Source organism: Pleurodeles waltl, chromosome 2_2, assembly GCF_031143425.1.
Source record: "Pleurodeles waltl isolate 20211129_DDA chromosome 2_2, aPleWal1.hap1.20221129, whole genome shotgun sequence".
NCBI lineage: Eukaryota > Metazoa > Chordata > Amphibia > Caudata > Salamandridae > Pleurodeles > Pleurodeles waltl.
In genome coordinates this window covers 207771910-207792919 of record NC_090439.1, presented here as the reverse complement: position 1 = coordinate 207792919, position 21010 = coordinate 207771910, and the positions used below count along the sequence as shown (strand labels likewise).

General features: G+C 45.8%; 1 protein-coding gene across 7 annotated transcripts in view; it reads left to right on the top strand.

Annotated features, from left to right (window-relative positions):
- The window catches only part of TRIO (trio Rho guanine nucleotide exchange factor), a 3522386-nt gene that overhangs the window by 1586190 nt on the left and 1915186 nt on the right, over window positions 1-21010 (top strand). For all 7 annotated transcript variants that reach the window (XR_011200906.1, XM_069219639.1, XM_069219640.1 and 4 more), the window contains exon 26: window positions 19414-19483. Coding sequence is in view for 6 of the 7 variants with exons in the window: in XM_069219639.1 (XP_069075740.1) it covers window positions 19414-19483 (70 nt within the window). In the remaining variant the exon portion in view is untranslated. The remainder of the gene's footprint in view (window positions 1-19413; window positions 19484-21010) is intronic.

Below are 21010 nucleotides of genomic sequence, written 5' to 3'. Positions count from 1 at the left end.
TAGAATCCCTAGGATGTTGGAAAAAAAGGACACAAATTTGGCGTGGGTAGCTTACGTGAACAAAAAGTTATGAGGGCCTAAGCGCAAACTGCTCCAAATAGCCAAAAAAAGGCCTGGCAGCGAAGGGGTTAAATGTTCTTTTCCCCGCCAGAAAGGACGATGGACCTCACGATTGGCTGACCCCAGAGGTGGATCCGGGTCAGCCTGGGCAGAGTCAGCACAAGCGGGAACACAGTGCGGGTCGGACCAGGTCTGCCCGTCACATACACTCCCCCTAGAGAGCGGCAGATGATGCTGCTTAGGTGCCGGATAACGGGACAAGAAGTCAGCATTCCACATGTGGCTGCCAGGGGAGTGCACGACCTGAAAGGAAAAGGGTTGCAATGAGAGAAACCACCGCAGGACACGTGAATTAGAGTCTTTGTTGCGAGTCAGCCAGGTGAGAGGTGTATGATCCGTGATAAGGGTAAACAAGCGACCAGTGAGATAATACCGCAATGACTCTACCGCCCACTTAATTGCTAAACATTCTTTTTCAATTGTGGGGTAGTGAACTTCTCTGGGAAGGAGCTTCCGACTGATATACAAAAGGGGGTGTATTGACCAATCATCCTGTGGTTGAAAAAGAACTGCCCCAAGCCCCTCATTGGAAGCGTCTGTTTGTAATATGAGTGGTCTATGGAAGTCCAGACAACATAATACTGGATCCTTAGTGAGTACACTTTTTAGGCATTCAAAACTGGTTTGGGCTGCCACAGGGAGAGCACGCAGGTTATTGGGCCAGGATTTGGTTAGCATATCGGTGAGTGGGGCTGCTATGGTGGAAAACATGAGGAATAAATTGCCTGTAGTACCCCACCAAACCTAGGAAGGCTTATACATCTTTCTTGGTGCGGGGTAAGGGTATCTGTCTGATGGCTTCCACTTTTTCCACCTTGGGACGGACCAATCCTCCACCTTAAACATACCCGAGATATCTGATATTCGTGTATCCTAACTAATATTTTTCTGGATTTGCTGTCAGATGGGCTTCCCTTAATGTTTGTAATACCGACCCCAACTGCTCTAGGTGTTCCTCCCAGGTTGTACTATAGATGACAATATCATCTAGATATACCGCCGCATATTTCTGATGGGGACGTAAAACCCTGTCCATTAGCCGTTGGAACGTGGCAGGGGCCCCATGTAGTCCAAAAGGAAGGACTGTAAAATTATGGAGTCCCGACGGTGCTGCAAACGCAGTTTTTTCTCTATCTTCTTTCCTCAACGGGATCTGCCAATATCCTTTTGTAAGGTCCAGTGTGGACATGAAACGTGCTTGCCCTAATCTCTCAAGGAGCTCGTCAATGCGTGGCATAGGATATGCATTAAAGTAAGTTAAGTCGCTGTCCCGTCTATAGTCGACGCAAAAACGAGTACTCCCATCCGGCTTCGGTACCAAGACCACTGGGAGCACCAGGGGCTATTAGAGGATTCAATTATACCGGCCTCTAGCATAGATTGAACCTCTCGGTCTATCACCTGTTTTTTTATTTCTGGGATATGATATGGGCGTTGTCGGGAAATAGCTTCATTTTTGGTTCGTATGGAATGTTCTACTAATTGTGTTCGTCCTGGATGTTTAGAAAATACATCATGGTATTTCTTGATTACTTGATTACTTGTATTAGTTGTCTGTAATGTGACTCTGTGAGGGTGGAATTTGTTTGGGGATAAGAGTTCTCCGTGAGACACTGCGTGGGAAAAGACAGAAAGGGGATTTCGTCCGTGGCCACATTAGTGATATACCGAATGGATTGTGTGTTTGTTGGTTCAGACCATTTTTTTAAGAGGTTTATGTGGTATATTTGTTCTCGCCCTTGGCCTTGGGGAATTGCTAGTCTATATGTAGTGGGAGTAACCTGTTCCAGGATTTCATAGGGACCTTGCCAGTGAGCCAGTAGTTTGTTTTCACAACTGGGAAGAAGAATTAAGGCCTTGTCCCCTACGTTCAGACTACGGAGTACACTTTTTGCATCATGCCATCGTTTCCGTTTTTTTTATGATTCACGTAGGGAGTTGTGGGCTTCTTCCCACACGGTATGAAGATTATCCCTCAACTCCCGCTTGTAAGTCATCAGATCTTTAGTCTCGTCTTCGTTCTCTTCCCATTATTCACCCAGCATCTCGAGGAGTGTACGAGGGGGTCGGGCCGAACAACAATTCGAAAGGACTGTGACCAAGACAGGATTGTACCTGTGTGCGTATAGCATAAAGTACAATGGGTAATTTCTTCTCCCAATCTCTACCTCCGTCGGAAACACTCTCTTTGATTAAGGACTTAATGGTTCTATTGTATCTTTCCACAAGGCCGCCTTTTTGTAGATAATATACGGATGTTCAGATCTGTTTTATCTCTAGTGTTCTACTAACTTCTTCCATGAGCCTAGACATAAAAGGAGTCCCCTGGTTTGTTAGGATTTCTTTGGGGAACCCCACCCTGGAAAAGAACTCGATCATTGCCTGTGCTATCACCTTGGTGTGCATACTAGGGAGGGGAATAGCTTCTGGGTAACGGGTGGCATAGTCGACCAATACTAATACATATTGTCGTCTCCTACTGGACGGGGTGAGTGGTCCAATAATATCCATGCCTACCCGGGAAAAAGGGGTCTCTATGATTGGCAGGGGCTGGAGTGGAGCAGGTGGGTGTGGAGAAGGATTAATCAATTGACATTTTGGGCAGTCAGAGCAGTGCCTCCGTATGTCCCCAAAAACCCCAGGCCTATAGAACCGCCAGAGGATCGCCTCCTCTGTTTTTAATCTTCTGAGATGTCCCTCTCTATTGTCTCCGTGAGCTAAATGGAAGACCTGTTGTCTATGACTACTGGGAACTATCAATTGCTTTTGCCGCCCCTCTTCTGTATGTGGTATGCGATATATGGTTTTGTATAAGGAATTTTGGACTTACCGCATGTTCCTCGGGATTCAGTGCTTGGTGCCATGCATTTTTCAGTGAGGGGTCGTCTCGTTGACTCTGTCTGAAGTCCCCTGAGGCGGTATATACCTTGCTGGCTATGGCCTGTCTACCATCGGAGGCGGTATGCTTGTTTCTCACATATAGTTGTCTCTGTATTCTTTTTTGTCTTCTACTGATGGGTTCCTTTGGATCTCGGCTTATTCCCTCACCTGCTCCTGGGGGTACCTCCTCCCACCACGCTTTCAGAGTGTGCTCCTGACCCGCTTTGGTTAATAACATGGGAAAGTCCTTATAGTCGGTTCCGATGATAATATCCTCTTCTAGGTGAGGTAGTATGCCGACTTTGAGGGTTTCTTTTCCGTCTCTCCAGTGTAAATGGACCAATGCTACCGGATAATACTTTTGATCCCCATGGACACAAACGATCAGCACTTGTGATTGGGGTATTTCTTGTCATTGTTCTACTAATTCCTGGCGTATCACACTCTGGCTACAACCGGAATCTATAAGTGCTCTCCTTTCCCTACCGTTGAGCAGGATAGGGAGAGTGTAAGTAGGTCTGTCTCCACCGGCCCAAAATACTCTTCCTTTTGCTATTCCCATTTCCATGGGTTCTTCCATGTCCTTTTTGTGGGGGCAGTATCGTGCTATATGACCCCACTCCGAGCAGTTGTAACACTGAGGACCCGTGGTTGGATAGGTGGGGTGGGAAAGGTGGGTCCCTAGAGCTCGCTCCGGCCCCTGTAACAACATCGGTCTTTGTGTGGTTCCTCGCCCCACAGACAGACGTACCCGAGCCTGGGCTGGGTGTCTACTAGGGTTGGCCTTGAAGTCAGTACCCTGGTGGTACGCACAAGCTAGATCGATTGCGGTTTCATTGGTCAACCCAGGGTGTTGCCTAACCCAGTTCCGGGTGGTACTGGGTAATGCGTCCAAATACTGTTCTAGGACGATGATATCAAACATTTCTTCGTGGGTTTTCCACTGGGTCTGTCGGAATCTAGACCGGTAGCTTTCACTGTCCAACCCTCCCCGTTCTAATATGGTTTTCTTGATTTCTTTATATGGCAGAGTCCCGCTGGGATTGATAGCTTGATAGGTGGCTTGTAGGTGTCCTGATAGTAGGGGGGCAATATATTGTCCCCATTTCTCCTCTGGCCAACTCGCCGTGCTAGCGACCCTCTCAAAATTTGTGAAGAAGGAATCCGGATCTTCGTGTTCCTGGTACTGTTGTAGCACAGTGCTTGGCACATTAGGGTGCACCTTCGTGTGTGCAATGGTGTCTGTGAGTTTCCCCAAGGCAGTCTGATGTACCAGTTGATTGTTTGCCATGAGGGTGGCTTGGCTCTTGAGGGTGGTCTGTAAGGCCTCTCTCTCTTCTTTAGCCTCCTTCATTTGCTGTTCCCACATTAACTGCAGGTGTCTCTGCCCCTCCACCAGCTGGGCAATTACGTCTGCCATGGTGTGTTTTTCCTCCATTGTGTCGGGTTTAGTCTAATCCCACTTCTGACACCACTTGTTACAGGATTGGCGCGAGTAATGGCACGTGAAGCGGTGAATACAGGTCTTAATATGATTTTATTGGTAGTAAGCAACAGTCCGATGACATGGAATGCGTATGGGGTTGGGGTTTCTCTTCAAGTCTCTTTGCCAACCAGGGATTCACGGTTCCGTCCTCTTCTTTTGTCCTTCCTTTTGGTCTCTCGGGAAGCACATGTGGGAGGAAGAGAAATAGTCTTGGTGAGTATTTTACGTTTCCTTTTCCTTCTCTGTTTTCCTCCTGCCTCTGTCTTTCCCTCTTCTCTTGGTATTTACTTTCAGGTCTTTTGGACTCTTTTAATCTCTCTTTCTCTGTTTTCCTCTCTCTTTCTCAATCCTTCGTTCCCTGTTCCCTTGTTTACTTTGCGATATCTTCTCTAGTTAAATATTTATTCGTTTCAACTGATTTGGTCACTTTTCTTATGACCCGCTGCCTCTTGTTGTGCTTACTCTTGCTCTTCCTTTCTGGTCTTTTCCCAGTTCTTTCCCTTTCCTTTTATGCAGTCCTTATTACCTATTTTCCTTGTCTGTCCCATGTTTTCTCTTTCTCTCTTTATCTGTTTTCCTCTCTCTTTCTCATTCCTTTTGCTTGTTACTGTTACTATGTGCCCTCCACCTTTTCCACGTGTATGTTGTGTATTTTTGGTCTGTCTTCACCTTCCCCTGCCCCCCACCCTTTTTTATTTGGTTTTTCTTTCCCTCCCGACCTCCCTAACCCTATTCAGGACTTTGCCACACACCTGCCAGTGCCACGCTCCTCCTGGAGCGTGGCGGGAGATCGCGTTCCGCTTCCCGGAGTCCGCACACCTCATCTCTGGTTGAGACTGCCAGCCTTCCGGGCGTCTCCCTCCTCTCGTCCTCGGAAGGAGCAGGATGCTCCGTGCAACAAGGGGATGTCCCGGTAGCCTCCTCGGCTGTGTTCTCGTCCTTTTCTTTTCGTGCCCTCACCAATGTTCTTCTCCTCCCGTTCCTCATCGGCCTCCAACTCCTTCCAACCTGCGGCTCGGGTTTTTAAATATCCTTTTCCCCGCCAGAAAGGACGATGGACCTCACGATTGGCTGACCCCGGAGATAGATCCGGGTCAGTCTTGGCAGGGTCAGCACAAGCGGGAACACAGTGCGGGTTGGACCAGGTCGGCCCGTCACAGTAACATTGTAAGTTTTGCTGAAATGTGTTTATGGGAAAGATCCTCATTACAAGGCCAAGCTTTGAGAAAACATAGGAGCACATTAACATCCCATAAGGAAGAGTACCTCAGTTGAGGAGGTTTAACCATGCGAACACCTCTGAGAAGTTTACACACTAATGTATGTTCCCCCTACCGGTTTATCCTGAATATGAGGATGACCGGCTGAAATGGCCGAACGACAATTGTTAATCGTCCTGTAAGCTAAACCCTGTAAGGCCAAGTCAGATAAAAAATTGACTATAACGTGACTCTCTGATCCCACGGGATCCATACTCCTTTCACTGCACCAACATAGCCACTTCCTCCAGGCTTGCTCATATCTCTTATGAGTGGAGAGGACCCAGGATTGAGATATAAAAACAGCGCTGATTTAGAAACTCCGGGCACTTGCCATCGTCACCTGAAAGTCCACACCATCAGGGACAATTGGCCTTGCAGGATCAGAGGGTGCGCTCTACCAGAGCTGCAACATCACTGGGAAATCGCACAATAGTGTCATTGCCAAGGGGAACCAAGGCTGTGCTCTCCAAAACGGAGTCACCAAAACTACCTCCGCCGATTGACGAATTATGTGGACCATCACCCGTGGAATCATGTCAAACCGTGGGAAGGCATACAAACGGCCCTGGAGCCAAGGTTGAAGAAACGCATCCGTCCCTGCTGCAAAGAGGGTCCAGTCTCCAACTGTAATAAATCAGAACTTGATTGTTCAACCGGAAGGCAAACAAGTCTATTTGAAAAGGCTCCCATTGTCTCTGAAGTGCTTGGAAAATCTTCGGATTGAGCTTCCAATCGCTGAAATCTCGCAGGAAGCGAGAATACCAATCTGCTGTTGTATTGGACTGACCCAGAATATATTCCGCTATCACTGAAATTTGGTGATGCAGACAATAATGTCAAAAATTCTTTGCGATCTCCACCAAAAGGCAAGATCTGGTCCCTCTGAGCCGATTGATACATTGGACCGCCGACATATTGTACCAACGTGAACATTGTGTTCCGCGGGGAGAGAGCGGTCTGATTGTGAACACTCCCGCCAAGAGTTCTAGGCAACTGATGTGATAACTCAACTCCCCCCGGGATCAACGACCGCCTGTCTCCACCGAGCCACAATGTGCTCCTCAGCCCCAATGGCTGGCATCCAACTCTATCACTACGTCTGGAACTGAGGAAAAAATCAAACTCCCATTCCATGCATCCATGTGGGAGAGCAACCAAGAAATCTCGGTCTTGGCTTCTTCTGAAATCAAAATCATCTCTGAGTACTGTAGGCCCTTCTGAAGGTGCAAAATCTTCAGCCTCTGAAAAGCTCTCTAATATAGAGGCCCTGTAAAAATGGCCTGAATCGAAGATGCCAGAAGCCCCACTAAACGTGCTGACAGGTTCAATGATATATTCGGAGAGACAAGGGCTCTCCTCAACTCTTTCTTGATTATTTGCTTGGCTAAAGGGAGCAAAAGCAGGGCCTTGATCGAGTCTATTTGAAAACCTAAGAGTTCGATATTCTGTGATGGCACCACAGATTTCTCGGTGTTGATGATGAACCCAAGATCTTGTAATAATTGGACTGTCCAATTGAGATGACAGATGACCATGTCCCTCTCTTGTGCCATAATCAGGATGTCGTCGGGGTCAACAATAAGTCTTACACCTCTTTCTCTCAGATACTGAACCACCGGATGCAGAATCTTCGTGAAGCACCAAAGCGCCGAGGACAGGCCGAAGGGTAGTGTGGAGAGCTCGAACCAACGGGAGCCCCATTGGAATTGAAGGAAGTGTTTGTGGGGTCCGAAAATTGGCACCGAAAGATAAGCGTCTTTTCAATCTAATCTGACCATCCAATCGCCGTTTCTCAATAAATCCCTGAGGAAATGTATGCCCTCCATCTTGAAATGGCGGTATACAATCCAAGAATTGAACTGTTTGAGGTTCAGTACTAATCAGAAACCACCCCCTTTCTTTTGTACCAGAAAAATCGACCTCACAAACCCTTGAGGATGAGAAGACTCCAATACTGCTCCTTTTTGGAAGAGTGCAGCAATCTCCTCGTCTATGAAATACTGCTCTCCGGGGGGGAAAAATGGAGAGGAGGGGGACAGATCTTTTGAACTGGTGGTGCATAGAACTCTAGGTGAAAACTTTGGATAGTTTGTAACACCCATGGGTCTTGTGTGATCCCTTGCCATGCTAAAAGAAAATGTTTAATTCTTCCCCCAAAATCACTTCCTAAAAGTGAATTATCCTTATCTGTTGCATTGGTCTCTTGTCCGGAACCGCCACCACGGGATCCTCTGGAGGCCCTGCCGCGACCTCTGTATCAGTTGGGATAGAAATTTGAGGAACCGTAGTTACCCCTCTGCCTCTTTGTTGTGCAATTCGTGAGGTCTGATAACCTCGGTATTGCGCCTGACCCCTGGAGCGCCCGGCCCATGCATAAAGAGTGTTATTGAAGACCCTTTTAATAGACAATTGGGCTATGTCCAGTGCAGTGAAGGTTGCCACGTATCTGCCCAGGTCTTTGACGAATTTGTCGCCAAATAGCATCCCATTAACCAAGGATCCTTCTTTATTAGTTGCCAAATCAGCTAACTTAGGGTCCAAGCGCATAAGGAATGAGCGACGACGTTCAGTGAACATGGCGCAGTTAGCGTTGCCCAGAAGACAAATAGCGCGCTTAGCCCATTTCAGCATTATTTCTTTTTCCAGGGAAGAGTTGGATTCTTTTGCCTAGATTGCTAAATATAATATTTTTGTTAACGGTCCAGAGACATCAAGGAGTTTATCCTGACAGCCGCGTCAAGTGCAGTCTAGCCCTATCTTCGGGTCTTTGAAGAATTTTTTAAGAAACGTCGCCATGCTGGTGTCCCGTTCCAGGGTATCTGCCACTTTGCCACTTTACCATTCAAGGATGGCCTGGGACATTCTGAACGAAGAGTGTTGCGAACTTCCTTCTCAAAATTTTATCGTAATCTATCTTGAACATAATGAGCTACCTCAGCACTAGGGATCCACTCCGTGGAGCGGGGATGTATAATGTCCTCTGGGGCAAAAAGGAGGTTACGCCCAACTGGAACTGGAGTCTCTGATGTAACATGGTGGTATTTACGCTTTTTCTCTTGTCAAGGGGAATCTTTCTGTGAGTCCTCTGACTCTGAATTAGAAGACGAATGTTCTTGTGCCTCCTCCTGAGGCTGAGAGAGCAATGAAAAGGGGGTTTTGGATTCATAAGGGTTAAACCCTCCATACTCATGATCCCGCAGCACTGAAGCTGCCATTTGCACTAAAATTTCGGCTGAAGACGCTCCCCCTGAGTGTTGCATTGGCAGTCCTGATATTCTGTGACATCAAAAGATTGTGAGCGGGTCTGCTGACTGCCTTTGCCTAAAAATTCTCTCCTGACAAAATTAGTCAACGATTGTGTGAGAGGTGTCAAGGCTCTTAATAAGGCCCAATTCACAGAGTGTTGCACATGGTGACCAAGGAACTCCACTAATTTCTCCTCCATCTGGTGTTCCATGGGCACCTCATGCAGTTCCTGAACTTGCTCCTCCTCATCAGCGCAGTACGCCATTATCACAGTTAGGAGGTGTAGAAGAGTTCCAAGGGGGGGGACACCCTGTGGCAGGTTTGCTAAATATTTTCTATAAGGCAGCAATATAACTGCCTGACCAGCACAGATAATAGGATTGGGGAAGGAGCACCTGCACACACAATTATGAAATATCAAATTCCCCTAGGGTTCAGCCCTAAAATGTTTATTACAGCCCCGTCGGGTGCTCTCTGAGGCCACTTAATCTGTACTGCAAGACGCGCGCAAAGAGCTGATCGGAAATGAAAGAATTTCCTAATCGGCTCATCACGCATGTGCACGCAGCACAATAGAAAGAGGACCGCGTCCTCTAATCAAAGTGAACTGAAATGCAGAGAAAGCTCTGCTGGCCTCGCTCCCACTCCCTGCTGGCTCAATGCTAGGGATTGTCCGATCCTTTTAATGCAATTGATGCGCCTGCGCACAAGCATGTTTGAATGCATGCGCTTCAAAATGCACACAAGAGTGTACAATAGAAAGAACAAAGATAAGGCACTTATCTGGCTGATGCAGCAGCAAAGAAAAAGGACGGACATTATTGCTGGAGCCTTATATAGGGTCAGGGTAAGGACTGTGATTTGACAGAATATGGTCATGGGATCTGTAGTTTCAAGTGTTTACTGTATTTGTTTGGCTGCTTTTTGTCAGTAAAGATAAGAGAAAGCATAATCCGAAGCCTCCAGTCCTGACATAGAATTAAAAAAACACACCACAAGAGTGTCCGAGTCAGGAAAGGGTTCAAGGAGTACAGGAATCAGCGTGCCGAAGCAGCGAGACAACCGAAGATGAGACCGCCCAGCAGAGAGCGCAGAAGCAGACAAAATCGGGCTTCGAGCTACAATGAACCGAAGTACAGCAATTTCACCCAAAGCTGATCCAACACCTTTTTTGGAAGGTGGAGACCCCCGGGAGAGGCTATCAGACCAGCCATGCTCAAGTAGGAGCATGGCCTATGCAGGTGCATGAAAAGATGTGGGGTTGGAGAGCTGTGAAGGTAGATACTATGGAATCCAAAGACTTGTAAGAAGGTGGGAGCTCCTACTGAGAGAATCATTGCACAGAGTCAGTAAGGGTCGTATAACAACTAACCCAGCAAAAGACAAGAAATGGAGACAGAGTGGAAGTTCAGTACTATAAGTTTCTTAAAACGGTGTTTGCTTGTTTTGTTTGTTATACATTCATGAAACCCAAAAAGTACGCTTGACGGACCGATACAGGGAAACCAAATTCCATGACTTATGTTATACATTTGAGACTTGAGATTGGCAAACATCGTGGTCAACCTTTAATCTGCAAAGGCTGTGATTGAGGGAAGCTCGTATTACACACAACCACTTTTTTCAAGTTAAACAAGGAAAAAGAGTTAGAACAAAACAACTTACATCTCAAAGCAGACCCTGAAAGAACATGAAAACTAGAGGGCAGTTTAAACAGATTATTTTAGTTAGAATAGATAGGTGCTTAGAAGAAAACAGTTGTACTGTGAGAGAGGAGCGAAAGATGACATTCATTTGGACTATAATTTAAGAATCCAGCAAATTTACAATACCATCAAATGACTAAGGGATGATGAAGGGAAAATAATATCAGCATAGATGTAGTGGGTGGATTTTTCATCTTCCCATCTAATTTATAGTGCTGAAGGGCAACACATAACAATGAGCAAGTAGAGTACTGGGAGGACATAAAGTTCCAGCCACTGGATCAAGACTCATAAAAGGAAGCCCCAGTTACCATGGAGGAAGTAGCTGAGGTTATCCAACTCCTAACCATAAACAAAGTCCCAGACCAAGATACCTTCTTTTATAAACCATTTAGGGATATCCTCAGCAAAATAATAAGTCATTTTCAACCTCTTGAAGTGACAAAAGCAATAATAAGATCCAATACAGCCTTGCTTCTTAACCCAGATAAAAACCCCAAGACAATTTGGTCGTGTCAACCCGTAGCTTTAATGTAGGGCAAGGTTAATTCACCAAGTCCAGTCATTTCTTATTGAAAACAGATAGGCAATGGTCAATATATGGCTTAATTTCGATCTTGTAAAAGTAACAACCTGAAATAAAGCCCAATTAATCCTTCTCATGCTTGATATGGAGAATGCATTTGATATGGAGATTCCTACACAAAACACTAGAAAAAACTAATTTTACGCCCACCATAAGAAAATACATTTTAGCAAATTATGTATATCCAGCCACAAAAATAAAATTTAATACCCTCACCATAACTCTGTCCATAGGTTTGAGACAGGGATGTCCCTTGCCCCGATCCATTGTTGTTTGTTCCAAAAGATTAACACCAACACTGAGATCAGAAGACTAGAGGTCGGACTTAACACATTGTAAGAAACTGGGTTATTAGGTGAGGGAGGTAAGTACCCACCGCAAGTAATTACCCCGATCTTTGTCATGGTGCACCCATAAAGTCACTAAATTAATCTGAGCTCAACTCCCTGGTAGCAAAGAGACAGAGCAGACAGTTTTAAATTAGAGGCACTGTGTAAAGTATTTATACAGTGCTAAAACAACAAAGTTGAAATACAAAACAATAAAAATCCCAAACAAACTAGAAAACTAGAGTGTCATTTAATCAGCAAAATGACATAAATAAATTACATAACTCCAGTAAGGGGAAACTGGAGGTATGAATTTTTAAGTATAAATAACAACACAAATAAGAAATTGCCAGATAATAGGAAAGGGTTTATGGCATTTCAGACCAGAGATGCTGACTTTAGGACTAGGGAATCAGGTTTGAGTGTTGGTTCAACATCCTTTCATTCTAGGCTAATCGCTTATTTCCCCATTCCTTTAAATCAATGTGACCTTGTGTAATAGAACTGGAGCTCATGTAAAGTGCTTGCATACCGTTGGATTGAGTTTGCCGTATAAAAAACTGCAAACAAAACCCCAAGCATTAGCAAAGTCAATAGGTCTCTGCTGCAGTGGGAGAGCTATTGGCGTTTAGCCATGTTGTATAGCAGCACATATGCTGTCCAGTATGACAAAGTCACTGAAAAAAAAGCAGTGTGGCGCAGCCAGGGCTGTCCAAATCAGAACGCTTTTCTGTGTGGCAGGAGGGCCAAGCCAATTAATTTAACACAGGTGGGCCAAGAGACAACAAATGCACCCTCTAGCCGAGACCTTAAAATGAATATTTCCTTGTATAATGTAACTGTTTTTTTTTACCAGTTTTATAAAGCAAGAACTCAACCTGAAGGCATTGGAGCACTTTACCTGAGCACCAGTTACATTACACAAGGAGGTATTCATTTTAAGTATGCATGGGGAGACTGTGATTTGGCCAGAATCACAGAATGATATTCTGATGCACAAACTCAAACCTCAAGCTCCAGTTCCAAAGGAAGCAGCTCTGGCCGCTACACCACATCCTTTTTCAAGCATATCCTGCATTCAATGTCAGTCTCACAGTTCAGTCTTATGCCATGATAGAAGTCGCTGTAGATTGAGGTCTGGCTTTGTAAATGGTGTTGCACTAGATGTTTGTCATATGCTCCATAAGCAAGTGTCCAGCAAAAATCAGAGGTGCCACTCTTGGGTGTAGCTTCCTTCGGTACAGCAGGTGCAGTGGCAAAAGGCTATTGAGGCCTGAGGGGTCCACTGAACCCTGATTATTGCTGTATTTCATGTTTCGAGCAGCAATCAGGTTACCCATTCCTACTTTGCTCTAGGGGCCATGGCATACTGGTCACACAACTGGTGACAAGTGGCAACTTAAATTTTATTTGTTTTATATAGCCCAAACTCTACTTGAAGCTTTTGGAGTGCTTATACAAGCCCCTGTTACAATACACAAGGGGACACACATTGTTTTTGCAAGCACAGGGAGATTAAGTGATTTGTCCGGGATCACAGGATGTCGAGCTGATGCCAAGACTCAAACCTGGTTCCCCAGCTCCAAAGTAGGCAGATCTGGCCATTAGACCACATCCTCTGTGCATTGAACTGATTGCTACTGGGCTCTAGTGGGAAAAGAAGCCACAGGGATGGGGGCGGGTGGGAGATAAAAGAAGCAATTGAAAACACTAGCACTTCTATGGAGTGCTTAAGGTGAAACAAAAAAAGTAGCTCCTAAAATGGGTGCAGTGGATGGACACATATACATGGTGCATGCTCTGGAGAAGCATGGAACACAAGAAGGTGCATGACCCATGCAACAAACTGGAACAGAGGATACGAGAGTAATGTGGAAGTGAACAAACTGTAAGCTATTATAAACAACTTGTCTTGAAGAGACAGCGCATGTGCTGTCGAGCCGACACATAAAAAGATAGTCAATGGTCACAGTAGAACTGGTCCTAAGCGCAATAATGCCGACTGCGATGGAGTGCAGGCAGATGTACTGACCAGATTTGCCCTGATCACAGACTTTACCGTCTGACTTTAGTACTTTAAATACCAATCTACCACAGGGAGTATACTTACAAATCCTTCCGGGACCTCAGGGGAGGCATTTACAGGCTCACAGGATGGCAGGCAGAGGCCAGCAGGAGAGTCCAATCCAGGTCCCGTTGCCATTGGTCAACTAGGCAGTTGCAGGAAAAGGCCTCTTCTAGTTTATTTCCCTGTAACTTTAACTAGAGGTCAGCCTTGTGACCTTTGGAGTCCACTTCTTACAAGAGGGTGAGCATGGCTTGTCTCTTTAGGTATGACAGCAGGATCAGTCCTCTTCTGATGTTCCACAGCTCTAAGAGTGTTCTGAAGTGGTTGTCTGGAAGTGCCACATGTATGCCTGGCACAATCTAGCAGTTGAAAGTAACCTTGGGGGACGCCATAACCCATGGAGTAAAGGTTCCATGGGCTAACCATACCCACTTTTGGCTGAAGTCTTCAGCCACACTAAACTTGGGCTCTGAGGGCTGGGTGTGTGTGGGGAGTATACTACAGTAATCAAGATGTACTCCGGCATCTAACACTAGAACAGAGTTTTAGGCAGCCCTTGTACCCCTAATACGATCAGTGACAGACTTTAGGTAGACTCAAAGATGAGCTTTCCCCAACTAGACAGTGGATACATGCAAAGTACTATGGCATTCTGTTTCCCTTCTAAAATGTGCTGTACATGATATGTGTAAGCCCAACAGACCTGTCAAACTGTCTGTGACACTGTAATATAGTCTGACTGGCCGGAAAGAGAGCAGAAGGGCCCTGTCCAAGTGTCAGCTAATATTTGCCTTTGACAAGGGGAGGCCTCTTCAAAGTGCGCCCCAAGTGTCATATGAAAAACCGTAGCAGACCTACAAAGAAGGATGTGTCATTCAAGCAGGACTTGACACTTTAATGCCGAAATGACCCTCCCAGCATTCCCTGCATGTTCTGTCAGGTTCAGATGGGTCACCTCTGCCCCTTCAGGTCAGCCTATTTGCTCCTGGGAGTAGTTGACACTTTACCACCTGGTAGCCATCAAGGTGTCGCTGTGACTGCATTCACAGGTTCTTCTTTCACATGTACGTGTAGCGCGGCTTCCATGTGCGATGCTCTAGTTTTGGAGAGTTCCTTTGTCCTCCCCAGGGTGAGTATGTCAGCTAGTAATCTTCCTGACTCTTCAGGATTCTTTCTTGTAGTTTTGTGGATATGCACCCATGTATTATCTGCCCTCTGATTTCCTCTCTTTCATTTGCGAACTGGCAGGTGCTGGCTAGTTCTTTCAGACACATGTGGAACGAGTCTATAGATTCATCCGCCAGCTGTCGTGCCTGACGAATCAAAGTGTTTGTAGTCCGTGTTGGTCATCGGCTTCAAGTGGGCATTGAGGGCAGCGATTAGCGTGAGGTGGGTCTTTGGGGCGACCTCCTCAGTGGTCTTGGAAATTCGGTGAATGTCTTTCTTTCCAAGATAGAGGAGCATTGTTTTTTTCTGGGCGTTCTCTAATTTGGTTGCTTCAAAGAAGAGGAGGACCCTTTCCACCCAGTCTTTCCACCTGGAGGTTTGAGCGGACAGCGCGCCCTCAATGATGAATAATTCAATTGCTGGTATGGTGGCCATGTTGTGTGAAAAGGGTCTCTGTACAGCTATGTCTGGATGGATCTACCTTCCTCACGCATAGCAGCCCGTGTGCTGGAGCCCAGTGTCCAATTAGAGGTCTTTGTTTTTAGAATATTTTTATTTTTTGTTTGTTTTATGGAGCCTCACTTTCAGTGGCATGGCAGGTTGTGGGGCAGCAGGTAACCAGGACTATGGAAGTTAGGCACTTGTCATTGTACTTGATTATCTTTTTATTTTTTGTCCTGTTGGGAGCGCAATCAGCAGCAGTACAGTTGAAGGGGTGCAGGTGGCAGGCAGCTATAGCACACGTAAGCCTCCACGAGGCAGCAAAGGGAGCGGGCCAAAAGAACGCGCTTCCGCACGCTTACTTTTGATCACCGTAGGGGAGCTAATCATCGTGGTTTCCACCGATCAGCAGGCAGCGGGCCACGCCCTCTGACGCTGCTTCAGCGATATGCCGGCAAAGGAGAGCAGTTTTGCGGCTCCAATCGCGGTAGCGTGGAGAGAGAATCAAAAAGAAGGTGAGGTCCGGGGGCCACCTTCGTTTCCAAAGTAAAGTTTCATGTAACGACCATGAACCTGCTGCGCATTGCGAACTGGACAAACACTCAGAGGCCTTTTCTTTAATTGTGTGAGGGCTGCGAGCAGGGCTTCCAGTGCACGCTGTATCTACTGTTGGCCCCGCCTGCTCGCCAACCTCTCTTTCATTACTTTCCCCATGTCATACACCCTAACAACTGCCCGTGGTGAAAGGGGAAGTTGGGTTAAAAGGAAAACCCCTCCCCTCCTCAATCCTTCTTAATAGTAATGCCTGTGCTCCAGTTCCCGTCACTGGCCGCGACATTACAGTAGCGTGTGTGGCATCCTCATTGCTGTCCTCCCCGTGCTATGGGACTCAAGTGCTCCACTTAAGCACCTTGCGCGCTGTGATGCAGGTGTGGCGGCCCCTCAGCCACTCAGGATTCTGGTGCCCATAGTCCTAGGTTTCAGTGCGGGCGTGGCGGCCTCACTGCTGGTTATCATTGATGAAGCGCACACCATAGTTTCATTTAATACGTTTTAGAAAATACTTGAACATTATTTTAATATACACTATTTTTTTCTTGTAGGCCGCTCTTATGTCACAACACGCCTCTATTAAGAAAAAAGTGTTACTAGTCAAATGTAATGTTATTTCATGTGTGTAGTGATATTGTAGGACCATGTACTGCACAATGTACAGTTCAGCACACTTTCCCTTTCGAAACACATGGCCTGCTTCCTCAATTTGGCCATATCAATCTGCTGGGTATTGTGATAAATGTGTGATACAGACTTGTAGCTGTAAATTCCTCACATGTTGAATATTCTCCAGGTGTCAGACTGCATCTGTAAACTTTAAGGTAGTACGTCTTTTTGCCGGTAGGTGGTGCCATGTGGCTCTGCACTGACACCGTTTCTGCTTTGGAAATGACTTGCAGAGTTTACACCATTCCTCCGGTCTAATGTAAGTTCCTTTCTTCCCCACCAACATCTAAATTTCACATTGTGCAGGGTAATGGCACCCCCAAAAGCAACAGATTTTATGCCCTGTAGTTCATTTTGCAAACAGATGTCCTTCACAAAACCCCATCTTGCGTGCTCGTGGTTCCTGGGGTCGAGTCACCAGTCTAAGGCCTGCTGTGACTGCATATCAAATTAGAGGCTCCTGGAACTAATGGCCCCCTGTGCATCCTGCTGGTGAAGCACGCCTGGCACATGTCGGCTCTGCAGTGAGATCTAAAGTCTCACTAGGCCCAGAATCAAGGGGACTTCTCATACCACGTTCAGATTTCAGAGGAGACTGCAAGAGATCTGCAGTGGTGGTTACTGAACACTAATTGAGTCTGCGGCAGACCCCTCTCCTTTCCCCACCCACAGCTGACAGTGGTGACCGATGCATTGCTTTTAGAATAGGGTTCCCGTTTTGGTGGTGATCAGAAGTCTCTGGTCTCTGTCGGAGTCCCCCTTTCATATCAACCTTTTGGAGCTGAGGACAACCACTTGCCATTGAAACCCTTACTTCCATCAAATTGAGACTGGTTCAGGTGCTCACAGACAACACCACCGTCATGTGGTACTGCAACAAACAGGGCAGGATAGGGTCACAGACCCTGTTTTAGGAGGTCCTACACCTCTGCCAGGCTCTTTGAATGCCAGGGCGGATTAACTCAGCTGTCGACGCCCGGCGAATCGCAAGTGACAGTTACACCCTGAGGTGGCACAAGGTTTCCTCTGCGCTTGCCTCGATCTGTTCACCACCACTGACAATGTGCAATGTGAACTCTTCTGCATGCTGGAGTCTCCAAGGTGTCTCTTGCTTGGTGATGCATTGTGCTTATGTCAGTCTCAGGACTCCTGTGTGCTTTTCCACCAATAACACTCCTGCCCTGAGTCCGCAAGAAAATCAGGACTAACCTTGTCCACGTCATCCTAGTGGCTCTGGTTTGGGCATTGTATATGGTATCCGGAACTCTTTGGGCTCAAACATCTGTCCTTCGATTAGGCTGCCACTTCAGGAGGCTTTTCTATTGCAGCAGCAGGGCATAGGTCTGCACCCGGGTCTTTGCAGTGTCCACTTTCATGCATGGAGATTGAGCGGTGACAACTAAACATCTTCGACCTTGCTCCAGAGATGGTTGCTGTCACCTTGGCAGCCAGGCATCCCTCAACGAAATCCTGTATATGGCTGTCAGAAAAAAATTGTGGTTTGGTGCAATATATGTAAGATTGACCCCCTCCAGGCTAAGTTATCGCATGTTTTGTTGTTTGGTTTCTCTCTTACTCGGCAAGGCGTTGCACTGGGCACAGTTAAAGGTTACCTTTTGAGTCTTTCAGCTTTCTTTTTTTTTTTTTTTTTTTTTTTTTTTTGCAGCTGCAGGGCCAACCTTCATTGTTTAAGTCTCTGTTTTTTATGAGTTCCTTAATAGGGTTACAACATTTATTTCCTCCTTCACAGCGGGACCTTAACTTGGTCTATTAATTCCTGATGGACACTGCCTTCGAGCTGCCTTACAGCTGCCCTTTGCGGCTCTCACACTCAAGTTGGTGTTTCTTGTTGCAGTCACATCAATGCAGCATGTAAGTGAGCTACAAGCTCTTTGTGTCAAACTGCCATACACCATCTTCTTCCCAGATAAACTGGTATTGTGGATGCGGGCATCTTTCTTGCCTAAAGTTGTGTCACCATTACATGTTGGTCAAAACATCACCACAGTGTTCTATGATCTACTCGTCCCTTTTTAAGCAGGAGTAGAGACATCATCACTTGGACCCCAAGAGAGTGCTGAACCTTTACATTGATCATACCAAAGACCACCAGGTGGACAATCAGCTCTTTGTGGGGCTCTCTGGAGCAAAAAACAGCAAGGCTGTGCAGAAAAAAAACATTTCACACTGGATCGTGCTCTGCATTAAGATCTGCTAAGCATATACCAAAAAGCAGCCTCCAGAAATATGCAGTGCTCATTCTACCAGGGCCAAAGGTTGCTACAACTGCTTTGGCACGCAGTCTATGTCCGAGACACTTGCCGGGTGGGCATCCCTCCAAGCATTGATAAAGCATTATTGCTTGAATGGTCCGGTTCACTGAAAGGGGCATTTTTTTATGCTTGGTGCTGCCTTTCTGGTTTTCAGTCGATTCACAGACCCAGCTCTAAAAAGGTAGAGTTTTGTGAGCGGGCTCTACCCTTTAATAAGATCCCAAGTTCAGGAGTCTGCACATTGGTCAAATCAATTTGCTTTTGGGTCTCTCCGTCTGAGGGTGCAGACATTTTTGAAAGCAACTATTGTCAGCGTCGGGTAGTGCCACCTATAAAGGCCCTGCATGTTAATTATGGAGCAGAAAAGAGTCTGTGTGCAGCCACACAGTGCCACCTTCTGGTGTGCAGAAGTACTACTTAAAAGTTTCCAGATGCATTCAGATGTCTGGGGAATATTCAAAAGGTGAGGAATCTGCCATTCAGTGGCACTCACTGGTAATTTGCTGTTGGTACTATTTTAGTGACAGAAATTGAATGTATACAGAAGTTTTCTTTTGTGAAAATGTTATTGATTCTTTTCATTGTCATGTGGCTAAATATTGCTTACTTTTATTCCATTTGTCAATAGTATATTCCTAAAGGAACTAGAGAAATATGAGCAGTTACCAGAAGATGTTGGACACTGTTTCGTCACTTGGGTAATCACATTTTGCATCAATGTTTGATTGCAGAAACACCAATGTAACTTTTTTTGGTAAAAATAATGTATACAAACGCATATCCATGTCTATGCTCTTGTCTCTAGGACTACTGCTCTTAAATATAATAGCAACATGGCTGACTAAAGTAATTGAACTGGGTATTTAGTGCTTTGGTGGACTCTCACTCACATATGCTGTGCTGTTCCCACTCAGATAAAACAAATATAATGTGGTTGCTTTTTCTGTGGTACCAAATTATCATAGTAATTCTCCTATGAGTTTCTCAAATATAATGAGGACTGTGACTTTATCTAGTGTCTTGGAAACTGGACAAGGAGGGATTTTGACTGGTTGGTGAATTAGGATCTGGATGGTGATAATATATGCTTTTTAAACCCTGCTTGGATAATTTTTTTATAGGAGTACTTTACATCATATATTGACTTAACAATGTCCGTTTTGATGCCTCACATTCTACTTTTTGTTTTATATATATAAAAAAAGAATTGTATGTGGCATATGTAGTATTTTTCCTTGCAAAGCCTTTATGAATTGGGCCATTGTTCCCCTTACAATATCTAGGATAATTTTATAAAGCTTGCTTGCAGCCACTCCGAATGTCCTTGGATTGCAGTATAAGTAGCATTGGTGTAAGCCCATAGCCGCTTAATAATGTACTGTTTGTGCTACATACTCTTTGTGATGTGCATAGTGCATGTGCTTATGTGTTGTATAAATTCTTCACCGTCACGATGTGCTGTCATCACCACCTCAGATTCACACAGTGTTGTACATTGTGTACTTTCTCAACTCAATAATATATCTTAGATTTCCTCTGTAATGCCCCACTTGTGCTCTGGAGTGCTCGAGCCCCTTCAATACATGCTCAACTCTTCCCACTCTTCTGCCCCTCTCTTAATCATTAAAGTAGTTAGTCTCTTGTCTGTGGTCCCGGCCCAGTGGTATGTCTGCAGCAGTTGGGACCACAGTGCCTCCTGCCTCTGGTCTTGCATCTGATCTTCCATCTTCCTGTCGGCTATCCTCCAAGTGCTCTTCTGCTGTTTCCATCTTTAGTCTCTCTGGTCCCAGCGTACTCTTCTCTGACTCAGACTTCAGCTCCTGCAGCTCTCATTGTCCTCCATCCAAACACTTCCTTTGGCTTCCCTCAGCATGTACACTGCAAGGCTCTAAGAACAACCTTAGGATTCTGGGATTGGATTCATAGTTTTGGACTAACCACCCCAAAGAAACATGGTCAATGATTAACAATAGTGTCAGTGGCAAATGTGCGACCCAGCAGATAATATTGGAGGGCTTCCATGGCCCATTTATTAAGCAAACACTCCTTCTCCGTATTAGCATAGTGAAGTTCCCACCCACAGAAAGTGTTTGCTGCTAAAAGAAACCACAGGACGTAGTATACCCTCCATATCCGGGTGAGACACCACCACCCTGGACGTCTTCCAGAAGCGTCAGTCTGCAACACAAAAGGAGTCTGAATACCCAGGCACTGTAAAACCGGGT